Source organism: Maylandia zebra, linkage group LG3 (assembly GCF_041146795.1).
Source record: "Maylandia zebra isolate NMK-2024a linkage group LG3, Mzebra_GT3a, whole genome shotgun sequence".
Taxonomy (NCBI): Eukaryota; Metazoa; Chordata; class Actinopteri; order Cichliformes; family Cichlidae; genus Maylandia; species Maylandia zebra.
This window is the reverse complement of record NC_135169.1, coordinates 21,815,951-21,832,648: the sequence shown is the minus strand read 5'-3', so window position 1 is coordinate 21,832,648 and position 16,698 is coordinate 21,815,951. Positions and strand designations below refer to the sequence as shown.

Genomic DNA, 16,698 nt, shown 5'->3' with positions numbered 1-16,698 from the left:
AGGTTACCATCTCCTTCCATAACATGTGACTCGAGGTCCAGAAATCACTATGACGACCAGCCGCTGATCTGAGCTTTTCAGCATCTGAACATACAGTGAAAATATTCTGATCATTTCCAGCTCTGTGTTTGAACTCTTTCAGTTTACTAGACCAACTGAATGATTCACTGCACAAAACAATGCTTCTTTTTCTTTTACTGGGCCTCTGCGCATTTCATATATTCACATCCATTCATTTGGTGAGAAATCTGATGACACCATACCAGTTTGTTTAGATGTGTGAAAACAGATGATCAACACTTTTCTCTTGGCTGCCAGATCTCATATACAGCACATAAATATGTTTCTCTCTCAGACTTGAATGAGCATGCCCAGCCATACAGAGGGGTCTCCTGAAGGCTGCAGTGGGAGTCTGCCAGGCCAGGACTGTGTGGGACCGCCCCGAGTACAACAGCTCAGCACATCATTGTGGTAAAGAACAGAGTTTTTGCATGTGTTGTTCAGCACTGCAGACATTTATGAAACTGTGTAATAATCTGGGATGTTGTGGTATCTGCAGTTTGTTTTTCTCTCCTTTTCTGAGCTCAGGTTGGGTTCTGCTCACTCTGGGGCGGAGTCAGTTTCCAGCGCTGGTCAATGGACACCTGCACTCCAAGTGGTAATCAAGCCACTGCGTCTCAGTTGGTTTTTTTTAGCTCCTCTGCATTAACCCTGTTTTCCCCTTGTTTCCAGTGCACCAGTCTCTTTACCTGGTTTCTCCAGCGCTCGTGCCTGGATGCTCACCACCTCCATTCTCTCTCTGTTACATGGCACCTCTGTATCCAGCATCCTTTAGCAGATCTACTAGGAGGCTGATCCCAACGTGATTAACGTAGGTGAAGCTTTGGGAATATCTGGAAGTTTATTTTTCCCCTTTCAGTGAAAACTGGACATTTCTTTAAAAATAAAAAAAAGAGAATAAATGGGAAACCTTATCTTAATGTTCCAAAGAAACTATCATAAAATAATTTGCTGTGTGTGATTAACCCAGATCCAGGAGACTGAATTCATTGGGTGAGATATTCTGTGTCAAACTGGTCTTGTTATGGTTGTTGTTTCTTACAAACAGAGGAGTCATACCAACACCATTTATATCAATAAGAATTTATTTGCAAATGTATAACAAACAGTACAAGTGCATTATTCCTTTACAGTACTATTCCTGCACCCTATGTTTCCACAGGACACACATTAATGAATTTCACGTGGAAAAATACAGCTTTTCACATTAACTAGTTAATACTTGCTTCAGTTGTTTGTCTCAAATTTAACTTGGCACTCACCCACGTTGTGTGGCTAATAGTCATTGCTTCAAGGTGCTGAACTTCACTGGCATTCAAAGGTCTCTGGCTGCTACAAAGCTAGTTTTCTCTTTCTTAAAGTGGGCATGAAACACATAAAAAGGCAAATTTACATTGTGGATCCCTGCTGTCAAAAACTGACAAAGATGAATTTAGGAAATAAGTGCTTAAAGCTATGAAATGGAAAGTCCAGCTGTTAGCTGTAATGTTCAGGTTTGTAAAGCACTTTATAAATGAGGACTGTGTGGAGGAGAGTCTGAGTGACTCAAACAACACTCTAGCTTTTCCTCGCCAAGCCAATAACATCAACAATGTACACAAAGACACATTTGTGCCCTTTCACAACTATTTATAGTGTGTAATCTTTATCAGCTGTAGTCAGTCTTTCCTGAGTAACGCGAACGTAAAATATAATTATGTAGTTACAGGGTGAGTCTGGCATATTTCTGACATAAAACACAATTACACGCATTAACTTTGAACCTTTGATGCTAAAAGCTAACTCACCAGGATAATACATTCAACTGTCGAATACCCGTTGTTGTGTTGTCAGTAAAAATAAAAAACTCCACACAACATCTCACTGGCAAAGTTTTCCTGCTACACGTGTCGGATCTGCCTGCTTTAAAGTAGAAACGGAAGGAGTGCAGAAGGAAAATGAAAGCACCTGTGGTGCTGAATAGCTTATTTTGTATTTAATTTACCACTTTACGACAATAATGACAATAATAATTATGATGATAGTTAAGCTTTACCCCCATGATAATTAAAACTCTAATCCAAAGTAATGCAACAATAATTTAACTGTCGCTCTCCCACACCCACAGTGGGTTGGAGTGTGTTAGTTTGTGACTGAGAACTTTAAAACTCACTGTGTTTCTGTACATCACTGTTGCATAGTGTCAGTGTGATAGACGGCTGTGGTTCTCATAAATCCCACACTGCCTTCCAGGACTGTCGGGATCTCCACACTGTCTTAAGTATTATTGTGCAGCAGATTTGCTGCTTGAATGACACACAGAACAAACAAAACTCGTCACAAATGCGTGCTCAATCATCCAGGTAAGGAAATCCTAAAAAGTTGATATTGTTTATCTGGGGATAATGTTTTCAGAGACTGAAGATGTCAGACTTGGATGAATAACAAAAAGTTTCTCCTTTTGAAAACGCTACATTCATATGAACAGAATCAAGTTTTTGGGATACTTGTCACAAACTTCGACGTAGTCTTAATCTGTTAAATTAAAGAAAAGCACAGAGAGGCAGGAGAACTAAAACTCCCTGACTAAGAATCAAGCAGGTCCTTCCTGAGCTCTCTCACTGTGGACTTAAAATAAATTTCTCTGGCTGAGGAGGATCAGCAGCTGCTAGAAAAATAACAAACAAAAATTTGTTTTAACTTGAACCTGATGTTGGTTTCGATTTACACTAGTGGTGCAACGGATCAAAAATCTCACGGTTCGGATCGGCTCACGGTTTTAAGTCATGGATCGGATCAATTTTCTGATCAGCAAAAAAAGAAAAAAGACAAAAATTTAACATTTACTTATTGAAGTATTTTTTGCCTGTTAAAAACATTCAACTCAAGTCTCATTCCACGCAATTATAAAAAAAATAAATTATGGTTCAATATAGGGCAGCTTTGTATCTACCACTCAATTCAATTCAATTTTATTTATAAAGCACCAAATCACAACAACAGTCGCCTCAAGGCGCTTCATATTGTAAGGTAGACCCTACAATAATACATACCGCTCATTATATGTGATATAATGTGATATAATGAGCTGCCACGGTCACGTAGCTTTCCGTTGCCCTGGAGCTCCACCCATTTGTAGTAGTTAGGGCAACAGAAGATGCCTGGGACAGTTCAGCCATAACTTAAATCTTTTCCTGCTCATACATGCTTGGAACAATCTTGCCACTAAAGTGGACGCGAAGGGGATATCATAGCATGGCTTAAGCACGTTCATCATAGTTTAAACCTCTTGTTTTGCACACCTCCCGTCTGCAGCTAAACACCCCAGTAGCTTTTGTAATAGCTTTAGCCCGGACGGATTGGGCAGCAAAAGGCTGCTTAAATACCGCAAACTCCTCTGCTCCGCTACTTGGACCACTAGCGCTGGCCATAACTATCGCTTGACAGACTGGCCACGTGCACCATACACATACTTTTTCTTTCTTTTTCAAATCTTCGGATCACGTGCGTGCCGAACCGTGGAGTGGGATCGGTTCGGATTACGGATCAACCGCGATCCGTTGCACCACTAATTTACACTATATCATATTTCATTTTGAAAAATCAAAGTCATAACAAAGAAAGCAGTTATCAGCTGCAAAACTCATTAATGTTCAACTACACAAACTGCAGCACAGCTATAAAAAAAAGGGAAGTCTCCTAACTTTAGAGACACAGAGTGAAGAAAAACCCGCAGAGAAGCAGCAACACTCTGATCCTGCCTTGACTTGTTGCTTTTGATGCCTCTGGTTTTCTCTCAGGTTTAGTACTGACCTTTAGCCCTGCAGAGACACCAAATAAATCTCAGTCATTTACAAAAACAACAATAAAGAAATCAGAATAAGTTTTACAAAAAGATTTCCAGTTATCCATGAAAGCTGTTTCACTCAAAATTTAAAAAAAAAGATACTGAATAAACTCACCAGTGACGCTGAGTTGACATTCCTGGAGGTTGTTTCCATAATCTGTCTCCACTTCACATCTGTACCGACCCGAGTCATCAGTCCTGAGTCTGGACAGCTGCAGTCTGATTCGTCCTTCTCTGAGGGCGTCTTTGTCACTCTGGACTCGTCCTGAAAACTTTTCATCCTGAGACTCTGACACCTCAACACCTTCATGAACGTGATACAGGACTGAATCTTTATGAGCATTTATCAGGTAACAGATGATGAAAATGTAGATCCAGGATCTGTCAGGTTTGGTGGTGAACGTCCACTCCAGTGTGATGTTGTGGTTCTCCTCTGCCTGATAGCAGGTCTGTGTCACATTGACTACAAATGATCCTGTTGAGGAGACAGAGAGGGAAAGAGAGGAGCAGACACACTGAGAACTGGAACAAATCTGTTGTTGAGCTTTATTTGGAGTTCATAAAGTGAAGCTGTAAACTAACCAGAGACACACGAGGTGAGGATGATGAGCAGCAGGATCCTGCAGATCATCTTCTCCCTGTGAGAGGAGACAGAGGTGAAGAGTCATCAACACATGAGGTCAAAGGTCAGTCAGTACAGCTAGAAGAAGGAAAATCTACAGTCTGACTTCATTCACTCATTACAACATGTGATCCTCTTTATGATCCTGATTATTACACTGACTGACCAAAACTACATGAACTACAACCTCTGCAATTAAAGCAACAAGAAAAAAAACCTGCACTTTAATTTACTCTGAAAATATTTCCACATTTTAAAGTAAAGGCATCAAGTTGAAAGTGAAAGTTGTCCTGGCAAAGTCTAATCTTAAAAGTAGAAATGTTGTCCACTTGTCTTTACCTTAAAAATGTAAATAAAGCTGGATTGAATGGATTGTTGTCTCCTCAATCCAAACTGGCAGCTGGTTCTATTAATAATAAAATTACGGTTTCATAAGCTATTGTGATTTAGGTTTTTTTTATTTGTTTTTGTTTTGTTTTTTTGCCAGGCGTTAACTATAGTGTGAAAAATGAACAGAGAGTGGCGTTAAGTGCAGTGTTAATATGAAGGCTTGAGTTGAGCGTTTTCACCATTGTCATTCAGAACAGAGGAGAAGCGTCTGTCTGTGAATTCTTCGCTTCTTTAACTCAAAGTGTTTCAGGAAGTATGAGCATTTATAACCCAAACTGACAGACAAATAGAAGCACGTGGTGTTTCTTCCGGATTTGAACATGCATGTACTTTTCCCCTCACGGCGCTAAACTGAGCTGAGTTGGAAAGTACCCTGCAGGCACACTTCCAGGATCTCCCAGTGTCTGTAGACTTTGCACAGCTCTGTGAAATGCATCATCATTATTATTATATTAATATTATAATGATGCTCTTTTTCTAAAGCACGAGACAAAAAGCATATTTTACTCAATATAAAAATGGCCAACACGTTCTCACTCCCAAATTGACGCTACGCTTTCGCGTTCCCGAGGAACGCCGCGGGACGTGACAAATCGTCGGGATGTTACGCTCCGGGAGTGAGAACGAGCAACACCCGATGGCCGGCAGAGCAAGGCTCGTAAACAGGTCGCTGATGTAATAACTGAACCGTCCTTCCTTCTTTTTCTTCCCCACCAATTCATCACGCACACATCTAAAAAACACGACGAACAAAATGATTTCACGAAGGTGACTCGAGTTATTATACATTTCAGAGAAGCTGGATTTAAACTGAACTTTAAACGTTTTTAATTTCATTCATTTTTTTAAGCTAAATTCGCAGTTTAGAGGATGCCGGTGGACTGCAGATTGTCACTATTTGACGTGTAAACTATGCCCCGCTGCTTTTTAAGGGAGGTGTTTTTTCTATGAACACAAATACGCAATAACAACAACAGCGACGTGTCACATTACCTTCTAGCACATGTTAAAGGGTGAAGAGAGGAAAGATGTCCTGGGTGTCCGGGTAGCAGAGGTCTAGAGGCAGATCCGCCCTCAGATCAGCCAATCATCAAACGTTTTTGTTTGTTTTTTTCCAGATTTTAAAACTTTACCGGATGGTCTCACGCTAGACCGAACAGCAGTACTTGTCTAAAAGGCTGAATACTATAAACTATCTAAACATGCTTCATTCATGGAGTTACTCTTTAAATTAAATTATACTGATATGAGACAGTGAAGGTAACTGCTTTTAGAGGTTGTAGTTATCTTACATCACATTAGCTACCTGCATATGTGTCGCAGTCGTTTCTTCATGAGGGACCCCTCCCACCACATCCATTCCAGTACTAACTCCAGCTAAGTTACAAACACGACCTTCTTTGGTCATTGAAGATTGAGCACACCAAAATAAAATGATCCTGATTGCGCTGTTAACAGTTCATTTTGAAGCTGTTCATTTACAGACAGCTGAAAAGTAAAACTCTGATGATTATCCAGCATTTTATCCCTCTGACTTCTGATGTTTTTCCAAGAGTGTGTCATTACAATGAGGTAAGCGAGTGCGACGTTCGTGACAACAGCTGTGTGCAGATCAAAAATGGATAATATATCGAGTGCGGGAGAGAGTATGACCGTGCAGCGTTTAAGGCGAGGAAGTACTGACCTTACTTTAAGTTTGATTCCATAAAAAGTGACAAAAACATTAGCGTCTGCTGTACAGTGCATGGGAAGAAAACTTCTTTTTACAACGAAAAAAAACCCTAAACTTCAGAGCAAGCACCCACGGAATGGGAAATTCACAGAGAAATGAATAAAGTTAAAAGATTCAAACTAATAAAATAAGTTTTAAAAAGAGGCTTTTTTTCCCATTTGGTTACATTTTATATGATGGATTAGGCAGAAATTAGAATTGGGCTGAAAGATCGATCGCTTTATCGCCTATTCAGGCTGTAAATCATGTTTTTAAAATGTTACTAAGTAACTAATTACTTTTGAAAATAAGCAATCAGTAAAGTAACGGGATTACTTTTTGGGGGAAGTAATCAGTAATGATTACTTTTTTCAAGTAACTTGACCAACACTGGTGGGCACAGCAGAATGTTGTGCCCATAGTGTGGGCAGTATGAATAGAAAGGGTTTTTTTAAATGTTGTTTTTGTCTTACATTCAGGGGAGAGATTTTAGAGAATTATGTGTGGTAACCATGTGAGACAAAATGGGACAACTCTCCATTCAATAGGCTTTTTTCGTTAAATAACTTGCATTTTTAATATCATGTTTTTTCTTGCTTGAAAATCAAACCTTCCCTTTTAGTAAACATGCAGGTTTTTTTCTCCCCTGATTGATACATCACCCCTCCCTTCCTCCTCTGTCAACTCTTGTCTGGTGCAATCATTCAGTGAGTTGTAACCAGCAGCCTTTTCCTCGTTGAAGTCTTTCACACTGCCGCAGAGAGTCACTTTGTTTTTCAGTCGATCATTAAATTATTAATTTGTAGTGATGGGTAGATGAAGCCTCGTGAAGCGTTTCAGCACATTCCCCAAACTGTATTTATACTGTGTCGACACAGTGTTGTTTTGCTCCATACTGACACCTGCTGGACCTTAAATATCATTGCAGGCAACTTACTTGAGACTCATAACAGACACTGATTCAATGACCTAGTCATACTTGTATACACTGTATACCCCAACCGGGAGGGGGCTCAGAGTAGAGCAGCTGCTGCTCCACATCGAAAGGAGCCAGCTGAGGTGGTTCGGGCATCTGACAAGGATGCCCCCTGGGCGCCTCCTGGGTGAGGTGTTCCAGGCATGTCCCACCGGGAGGAGGCCCCGGGGAAGACCCAGGACACGCTGGAGAGATTATATCTCTCGGCTGGCCTGGGAACGCCTTGGTATTCCCCCGGATAAGCTGGAGGAGGTGGCTGGGGAGATGGAGGTTTGGGCCTCTTTGCTTAGGCTGCTGCCCCCGCGACCCGGCCCCGGACAAAGCGGATGAAGATGGATGGATGGATGGTATTGTACTTTCCATGGAATCATTTTATATCTTTGACATTTCAAATATTGTAGACATCTTTAAAATGTATTGTGAATGACATTAAGTGGAAATTAAAATGAAAGTATTGTGAATGTAATATTACCCATTTAAATGTAACTGACTCAGAGTTTATACAGTTTTTACACTGTTTTTGCATTCAGTCTATTGCGTTTTTTGACACCATTTCCCCAGCTTTGGAAAACACACGACACAGGGCACAGATGAAGCTGGGGTACACAAAAACTGTAAAGCCAGGTGGAAAAGGTTCGGATAAGATGTCTTCCTATTCCCCCAGTACGTTAAAGGATCCTCTGATCTTGGAATGTTTCTCTCAGTCTCTCACTGGACCTCAATGATGGAGTCTGCTGTTGCATTGTTGGTTTATCTGCCAGCTTCTTCATTGTGCCGCTGCCACAGGTTTTCTGAAATAATAACATATGCATGGCCGTTTTAGTTTTTGTCGTCTACTCAAAATTTGTACACATTAGCATCAAAATAAATGTACAAATAATCTGATAATAGTGAACTTGGCTGGAACAGGTGACTGCTCTGATGAAGGTCCAGGCTGTGGCTCAGATGTTGTGCGGGCAATTACTGCAGCACACTCCACTCGTTCGAGTTCCTCCGCATGTTTTTTGGCTATCAATACCTTGATGGTGTGAAGATGAAACAAAGTTAAACCAGTATGCAGTACTTAACATCAGCTACCTGATGAAACATTGTCTATACAAACCTTTCTGGTTGGCAAAACATATGATGGATCAAGGACCTGAACCAGCTCCCTGAACCCCTCACTCTCCACAATACTAAGGGGTTGGCAGTCCTTTATAATAAAATTCAGGACTGCCTGGTCAATCTTCCTAGACGCTTGAGTTCAAAATAATAAAACGCATATTAATAAAAAGATGATAATGCTGCTGCAAAAAGAAATGTATTTTTTTTTTATCTTTGTGAGAATAATTTTGTTTTTGTTTGTTTTTTTTGGTGGCGACTCATTCCGTTGACAGATGCGCATGCGGTACCTTTTAAACTCTGGCTGTGTCCCAATCCAGCGACCGCACACTTCGAGTACGCATTTTGAGACCTATTACGTCACAGCGACGCGACGACGGCTGTCCCAATTCGAAGTGCACTTCAAATGCGTACTCCAAATGCGCCGTCGATTTCCCCAAATATCAAGCGTGGTCCGGTGCACGCTTCGTGGTCCCATATATCCCACAATTCATAGCGCGGCGGTGGGTGTGGATAATTTTGCCGCAAAAATACGGCAGTAGGGAGCAGCCGAAGAGTGAACTGTCAAAAGTAAGTACTGAGTGATGTCACTTATTTATGTGTGAATGTTTAATAATGAAGAACATTAAAACATTACTGTTGGCCACATGTCAGCAAAGTTATGTGACATTAGTGATGTTTGTACTAACTTGGTTTTAAAGCCTTTACTGTAAAATATACGCTGTTCAATAGTTGACTTTAATCTTACAGAGAATGTGATGATTTTGTGGATAATTAAAGTCAGTCATATATCCACAAACACAACAAGCTGAAAGTCAGTGATGCTGCTCGGTTTGCAGTCCTGAATATCACGGCACCAGCAGGATTCACTGCACTGTTAATGTTAGCTATGTTACATTGCTGCCTCTGCTCGGTGGTGTCGAGCCAAACGGACTTTAACGTGTGTTTGAACGAGCTGACGGTTCACTCGTTAAGCTGAAAGAAAGATGCTTTAATCACAGGAGTCACACATGTGTCCACTGTACCATCTGGGAACTCTTCTTGTTTAGCACTCGTAATAACACAAACACTAAATCCTCCTGTTTGTAGCAGTGTGTACACCTGAGACTGTCACCTGTCTGTCTGTCCTGCACTCTTTCTCTGTTTCTTTCTCTCTGATTGTGGAATAAAAGTATGAACATGTATTTATAAGTTACACTTGTGTTTGAATCCTGCAGCTTATCACACATTTGATTTCCATGTGTGACAACTGCAAGTGTCCAGAGTGAGGACAGACTGAGGGACCCACTGCTGCACATCATCTGTGAGGCTTTGCACCCCTGATGATCCACCAGGACAAACTCAGCAGTGTGTGAGGAAGAGGAGGAGGAAGAGCCAGCAGCAGCTGACAGATGGAGAGAATAGACAGACTGTTCCCTGTTTGTGAAGGACTGCTAGACAAGTGTAGAATCACTAATTGTCTGTCCTGAATCAGTCTTATTAGGTAATGTTCAAATAATTTTATCATTCCAGTGTTTTCAGTGTGGGAGAAAGTACTCAGGGCCTTCAAGTTACACACCATGAAAGGCAGCAACAAGTTTAATGTTCAGAAACCTAAAGTCTGTATCAGCAGCAGAATGGAGCTAAAAATAAATGTTTGTTTCAGTTCTATGAAGCTTTGAGTATTTTGGATTAGTAGTACTGCTGTGTTTGTTGCATCATATTGCTGTAATTGTTTATATGCTTTATATATTCTGAGGTAAGTTGATCTATAGTGTTACATCATATTTTATAAGGATGTTATGTGTTTGTATACTTTCTGCCCAGTTTGACCCATTTAGCAGAAGTCAGCCTGTTTAAGGCTCTGATATCTATTCTGTATGACTTAAAGCAGTTATGACATGGTCTGATTTTCTCACCCAATAAAGGAATATTTCATATATCAGTCTACTCTTCATTCTATCAGAAACCGTTATCACAGCTCGTACATTTGCTTTTTACACATATATGTAAGCATTGAGCCAAATGTAATCTAATGCCAACATATTAAACGAACAATATTTGTCTCATACATAATACATCTATATATACACTGTCAAAGGTACTTGTCTTTGAGTGAAGATTTAAGGTGATAGGAAATATAAATAACTGCAACTTGAATCTTTGACACAGAGTCCAAGCTCACTGCTGTAATATATCCTGTAATATCATAATAATCTGACAATAAATATAATATTGGCCATATTATATTCACATTACCAAAGTGAGATGATTTTAGTCTCATGACCAACATTAACTAATTGTTATTTACTAACTAATCTTGAAATGACTGTTCAGTACAGAAATAAAGGCCAGCAATCATGTTTTACAGTCCCGTGGTCTCAGCCTCAGATACTCAACTAATCAAAGTGATGTCATGACAAAATGAACGAACAAAAAAACATTTTTTTTCTCCTTCATTTATGTCAAACAATGCTGTAGTATCATGGTTGCTAGGCAACCTGAGCAGCGCGACGAAGGCTAGACCGTCCCATTTCACAAGCCTCGCACTTCCGCACTTCTCGCACCGTACATAGTACCCGTACTGCGCGTACTCCGAAGCGTGCGGTCGCTGGATTGGGATACAGCCACAGTTTGGCAACGAGCGATACAGCAGCTGTGCCGATCACCTGACTTTTTTCTTAAAAAGACACAGCACAGATACAAATTTCGCTAAGAGTATAGGTGTTTTTGTTTTGTTTTGTTTTTGTTTTTTTTGATACAGCTTGTAAACTCACTGTCTGACCCATACTCCGGAACGGTAGGAGGCGGTAATGCTCCTTTACGTTGGTTGCCAACCGCCGTTAAACACAAAGAAGAAGAAGAAGAAGACAAATTTCGCTCTGTGAGCTTGATACGTGCATCAGTGTTGCTGGACCCATCACTATTAAGTTACACGAAGTGGACAGCTCGCTGCGGTCTCTCCTTTAAACCGGTGAGTATCTAAAAGCTGATTTGACTCTTTGTGTCTTCATGTTCAGTCCTTTAAAACGTATTTAATGTCAACATGTAAACATGTCAACTGCATTTCGTTGCCCTGTACCTGTGCATGTGCAATGACAATAAAGTTGAATTCTATTCTATTCTAAAACTCGGCAGGATTTGAGTTTGGACTACCTAATGAAGACGAAGCGCATTAATTGATTTAAGTATTATTAAACCAGTGTTAATGTTTTGGCTTTGCTTCTTCGTCGGTTTTTGTTTGGAACGATCACAGCTGTGAAGTTTGTGGACATTTAAAGTGCGCATTGCGGAAACAGAAGAGCAGTTCACGTCTTAAACCATTCAAATGAATAAATAAAAGCTATATTTTTTGTTTGAACTACTGTGCTGCTGTTTGCTGCGAATATTTATTTAGCTCTCAGAGGTAAATCTGTACCAACTCTGAGCCGTGAAATATGCTTTTATCGTTGCATTACTCCACTTCCTCCTTCCTTGTTTTTGTCACGAGTTCTAAATCTGCTACTTCCTGGTTGAAAAAAATATTTTTTCAGTGAATCGTTTTTAGTTGATTCTTAGAAACTAAAAGCTGCTCCCCAACAAAAATCAAAGTTTGTGTTTAAATTGTTTTCGTCTGTTGCCCTGTGTTCCAGGTTAACTGTTTTTTGTTTGTTTTTGTTTTTTTTACTGGTTTTTACACTAACGTTTTTAAGTTAAGGTTGCGCAACAACAAGGTCCAGCAGCTCTGCTGGTTGTAGCAGAAACAGAAACAAAATAAAACCTGACGCAGTTGAAGTTTTTTTTAAACATCATCTGAAAGCGCCGTGTCGTTAGAGTCGCGATTTTCAATATTTTGTTGTTACTGTAGGTGAATTAAAGACAGACTGTTAAATGGAAACTGTCCGAAACATGACCGGTATAATGCTTTAATAATAGTTGCTTCTGGGAGGTTGTTAAGCCTGAGATTGAAAGAAATTTTGGTTTTTTGTTCTACAAGTGAAATTAAGCGCTTAGTTGAGTAACAGACTCCGTGAACCTGACCTACTCACTGACAGGTTTCCTCCAGCAAACTCCTCCTCCTGATGAACCTGACGAAATAACAGAATCATGTAAAAGGAAAAAAAAACCGCATTACTCTCATAAACGTATATTATATATACGATTATATTTCATAAGAAGAACCTTTTATCCAGATCCATCCATCTATTTTTATTGTCTATTATTATGACAAAGTGGAGAACCAAAGATAAACATCATGGTCTACACTTGCAAACATTCATGTTTCTCAGTCCACTAGATTAAAACGAGGCTCTGCTCTTTATTTGGCAAATCCATGTATCGGAAGGGCAGAAAACAGCCTGCGTTGATTAAACAACAAGTTTGTAAACTTCATCGTGGACTGTGGGGGAACATTTAACAGATTAATTCTTGGATACGTCAACACCATGAATCGAAATTTAGTGGAAGTGAAGAACCAAAAAAAAAAACACATGCTTGTCATTTTTCTTTTCTAGGTTCCAGGCCCTTGATTGTGATGCACTCAGGAAGTTCACCAGGAAAACTTCATCGTCACATGTTTGCTCACTTTCATGGAGAGGAGCTCCTGGCTCCTGGAAGCTGAGCAGAATGAAGGGGTAGGAACGTCATTCAAAACTGAGCTTACAAGAGTTAGAAAAGTTGACTTAAGTAATATTAGACAAGGCACTGCACACTGATGTCAACAGGTGCTTTAAATCTATAGGCTTGAAGTGTGTAGTAGTAGTAGTAGTAGTAGTAGTAGTAATAATAATAACAATAATAATTCTGAAAATTTAAAAAGCTGTATAAAGAAAAATGAATGCAATAATTTGCATATCCCATAAACTCACATTTAATTCACAATAGAAAATAGAAAACAATATTAACTGTTTAAACTAAGAAAAACACCATTTTAAGAATAAGGTTAAACAGTTCCAGAATAAGGTTTCTCAGTGTAAAATTGTGAAGACCTAAATGTTATCAAATACATAATACTCTACAGTACATGATATTATCGAAAGATTTTGATCATCTGGAGAAATCTCTGTGGGCAAGGGACAAAAATGAAAACCAGCATTGAATGCCCTTAATGTTCTGGTCCTCACTGCGTTAAAAAATGCAATAAAAAAAGTCTTCCTGCCTGCCATTGAGACCTTTCACCAGCTCCAAACATTTAGAGCGTAAAGAAGCAAAAAAAAATATACATCAGAGAGGATCCAGGACTGTTAGCTTCTTATATCAGACAAGATTGGGACATTGAGCTGCTCTCCTCAGTTCCCGCGTGTTTATAGACTGTTACAAAAGAAGATCTGATGCTACAATAAAAATGGTCTCTTCCCAACTTTTGGAAACATGTTGATTCAGCTAATAGTGTTTTGTTTTTTCTTAAAGTTGTGCGTTTTCTCATTTTAAAAATTTAATGTTTTTTGTGTTCTGTTGTGAATGAAATATAGTTTTATGACATTTCCAATTCATTGTATTCCGTTTTATGTACATTTACTTTTTATGTCTTACTTTTATTCTCCTAGTTTAAAAAAAAAAAAAAAAATCTAAAACTTTGTCCTCACCTTTTTTCTTTTTTTTTTCCTCACAGGAAAATTATCATCTCGATATTTCTGTCTTTATGTGAGTTTTCACATTGACACATTGAGAGGTTTTTATTTAAATAAAGCTACAATCCTGACCTTCCTCTGTCTCCTCTTCAGGTATATTTGCTCGAACTCAGAGTGTCTATGAGGCCAAGGAGGGCAGCAACATCACCATCAGACTGGACCGTCAGCTCCAAGCTGACGTGTCTCTAGCTCACTTAATGTGTGTTTTCCTCTCAGATAATGGAAATACTTTGTTTAAAATGATCAGAGGAGTGGAGGACTCTGAGTCTCAGCATGAGCAGTTTGCAGGACGGGTTCAGATCGATAGAGACGCCCTGAGAGGAGGAAGAGTCGTACTTTGTGTGTCCAGAGTCACAGCTGAAGACTCTGGAAACTACCGCTGTGATCTGGCTGCTGATTATAATAAGGTGCTGAGGAGGTGGGAGCATGAGGTCTCTGGTAAGTCAACAGAACCCCAGATGCAAACCTGTTGTGCCTTTGTTTTTGTTACTGCTGTAAGATGACCTGGATGAGAATCTAACACCTAACTAATCTGCTTCTACAGAAAATTTCATCTTGAATGTGACTCGCCTTCATTCAGTGAGCAGTGACGGCTTCCACACAACACCAGAACCAAGTGAAGGTAGGACACACCGAGCTGCTACTATGGTTATTAAAGGTTTTAAAGGTGTTCACTCATTAATTAACAAAGTGCTTTGTAATGAAACTTTTTTCTTTTAAAACAAAGTCTCTCTAGAACAAATCTAACCACTTGGTAGCCAGTCTGAAATGCTGCCAGGCATTTATTTGTGCACTTATTTAGAAGCGTTGACAACGATAACACTGCTCCTTTTTTTGCCATGGCTTTTTCTTTTTTTTTCTTTTTTTTTTTTTACAAGTTTATTATTTATTCAGTACCTAAAAATACTGACTGGCTGGTGCTGCAGAAAAAGAGGGGAGAAAATGGAGGGTTTAAAGGAAAGTAGAAACAAAATCTACTGTATGTATTTTAAATGGTCACATAAGAGTATCTGATTCCAGATGAACAGAATCAACTTTCTGTAATTGCCTTCCCTGAATGACTGAGCATGACAAGGTTAAATTAAACATAAATAGTTGCTTCACCTGACATCAGATATAAACTGATGTTTTGTTTTTTTTCTTTTCTTAAAGGAGCAAGAAGTCCTGAGGAGAAACGCAGAGCTCATGACTGGAACAATGTTAAAACTGTTTTAGGAGCTCTAAATGTTGGAGCTCTAATACTTGGTGGTTTAGTGTTAGTGATAGAAGAGGCTAACAGACATCTGCAAGCAATACTGTGAAAGTTTTTTTTTTTTTTTTTTTTCTCTGTGTAGTTGAATTTTAATCGAACAATTTTTATGCTCTGATTTATGTTTTGATGTATTTCGTTTTGCACTTATAAAGACAAAAGCCTAGATCTTTATATTCAAAGATTCATTCGAAGTTACATTTGATCCAAATGCACATTTCTCAGCATCATTATGGCTCCAGGTAGATCCCCTTCGTGGTCTCCTGGAAATAATAACCACAGCTTTTCAGCCGTTCTCAGTATCAGCTTCAACTATGAGCATGGGTTATGAAAGAAAAATCACTGAACATGCACTTTTACTCTTTTTAACATGACCTTAGACATTTTAAGTGGGTTTTCTGTCTCTTCAGAGAACTCACTCTCAGCAAATAATGTGAAACATGCAGCATTTCAGCTCAAAATTGACAATGACTCATTTTCATGTTCTCACAGTAATTTTACAGTAACACACTTCATTTCTATTAAAAATGTAAGTGGCAAGACATAAAACCATTGATGTAATTGTTTGGTCTTTATAAATCACATCTGACTTAAACAAAGATAAAAACAATAAATGTAATAACTGCACTCTTCAGTTTGACAGACGTGTTTCAGTCTTGGATAAAAGCTGCAAAAGTCTCATGTATGTAACGTTAAATATCTGAATTAAGCACTTTTTAAATCTAATACTTGCAATAATTTCTAATAACATAAGCTTCACCTTAAAACACCTTTTTCAGTTTCATGTAAAAAATAAAAAAAAACAGTGTTTATGGGTTTTTGGTGTTATTTCTGTTTAGGTTTTTTTTTTTTTTTATTGGTTTTATAAACGCACTACCCAAGTTTTTGGATATTATTTTGTATTTGTATAAATATTTTTTTAAACAATATTAAAACATATGTTGGTATTTTAACAAAGTGTGTGTGTGTGTGTGTGTGTGTGTGTGTGTGTGTGTGTGTCGAGAGATCTATATCTGGTAGTAATGTGTTTTGGTGACATTTGTTATCAAGAACATTGCTGTCTGATTTTCTTTGTTTTATATTTTTTTTTCTTCATTTGTTGTAATAAATTTTTCTTCATTTGTTGTAATAAATTGATTGATAAATCAATAAAAAATGTTTCTATTTGCTCTTGA

General features: G+C 38.8%; 2 protein-coding genes across 2 annotated transcripts; one reads left to right on the top strand and one right to left on the bottom strand.

Annotated features, from left to right (window-relative positions):
- Positions 1–1,127: 1,127 nt before the first annotated feature.
- Positions 1,128–5,975, bottom strand: LOC143416800 (uncharacterized). The gene is made up of 4 exons (XM_076882424.1): positions 5,892–5,975; positions 4,469–4,524; positions 4,002–4,361; positions 1,128–3,860 (listed from the first exon to the last, which is right to left on the bottom strand). The coding sequence occupies exons 2-4, from the start codon at positions 4,515–4,517 to the stop codon at positions 3,745–3,747; spliced, it is 525 nt and encodes a 174-aa protein (XP_076738539.1). The 5' UTR covers positions 4,518–4,524; positions 5,892–5,975; the 3' UTR covers positions 1,128–3,744.
- Positions 5,976–11,247: 5,272 nt separating this feature from the next.
- On the top strand, positions 11,248–16,698 carry LOC112429866 (uncharacterized). The gene is made up of 6 exons (XM_024799995.2): positions 11,248–11,639; positions 13,159–13,278; positions 14,256–14,287; positions 14,368–14,712; positions 14,819–14,896; positions 15,427–16,698. The coding sequence occupies exons 2-6, from the start codon at positions 13,271–13,273 to the stop codon at positions 15,573–15,575; spliced, it is 612 nt and encodes a 203-aa protein (XP_024655763.1). The 5' UTR covers positions 11,248–11,639; positions 13,159–13,270; the 3' UTR covers positions 15,576–16,698.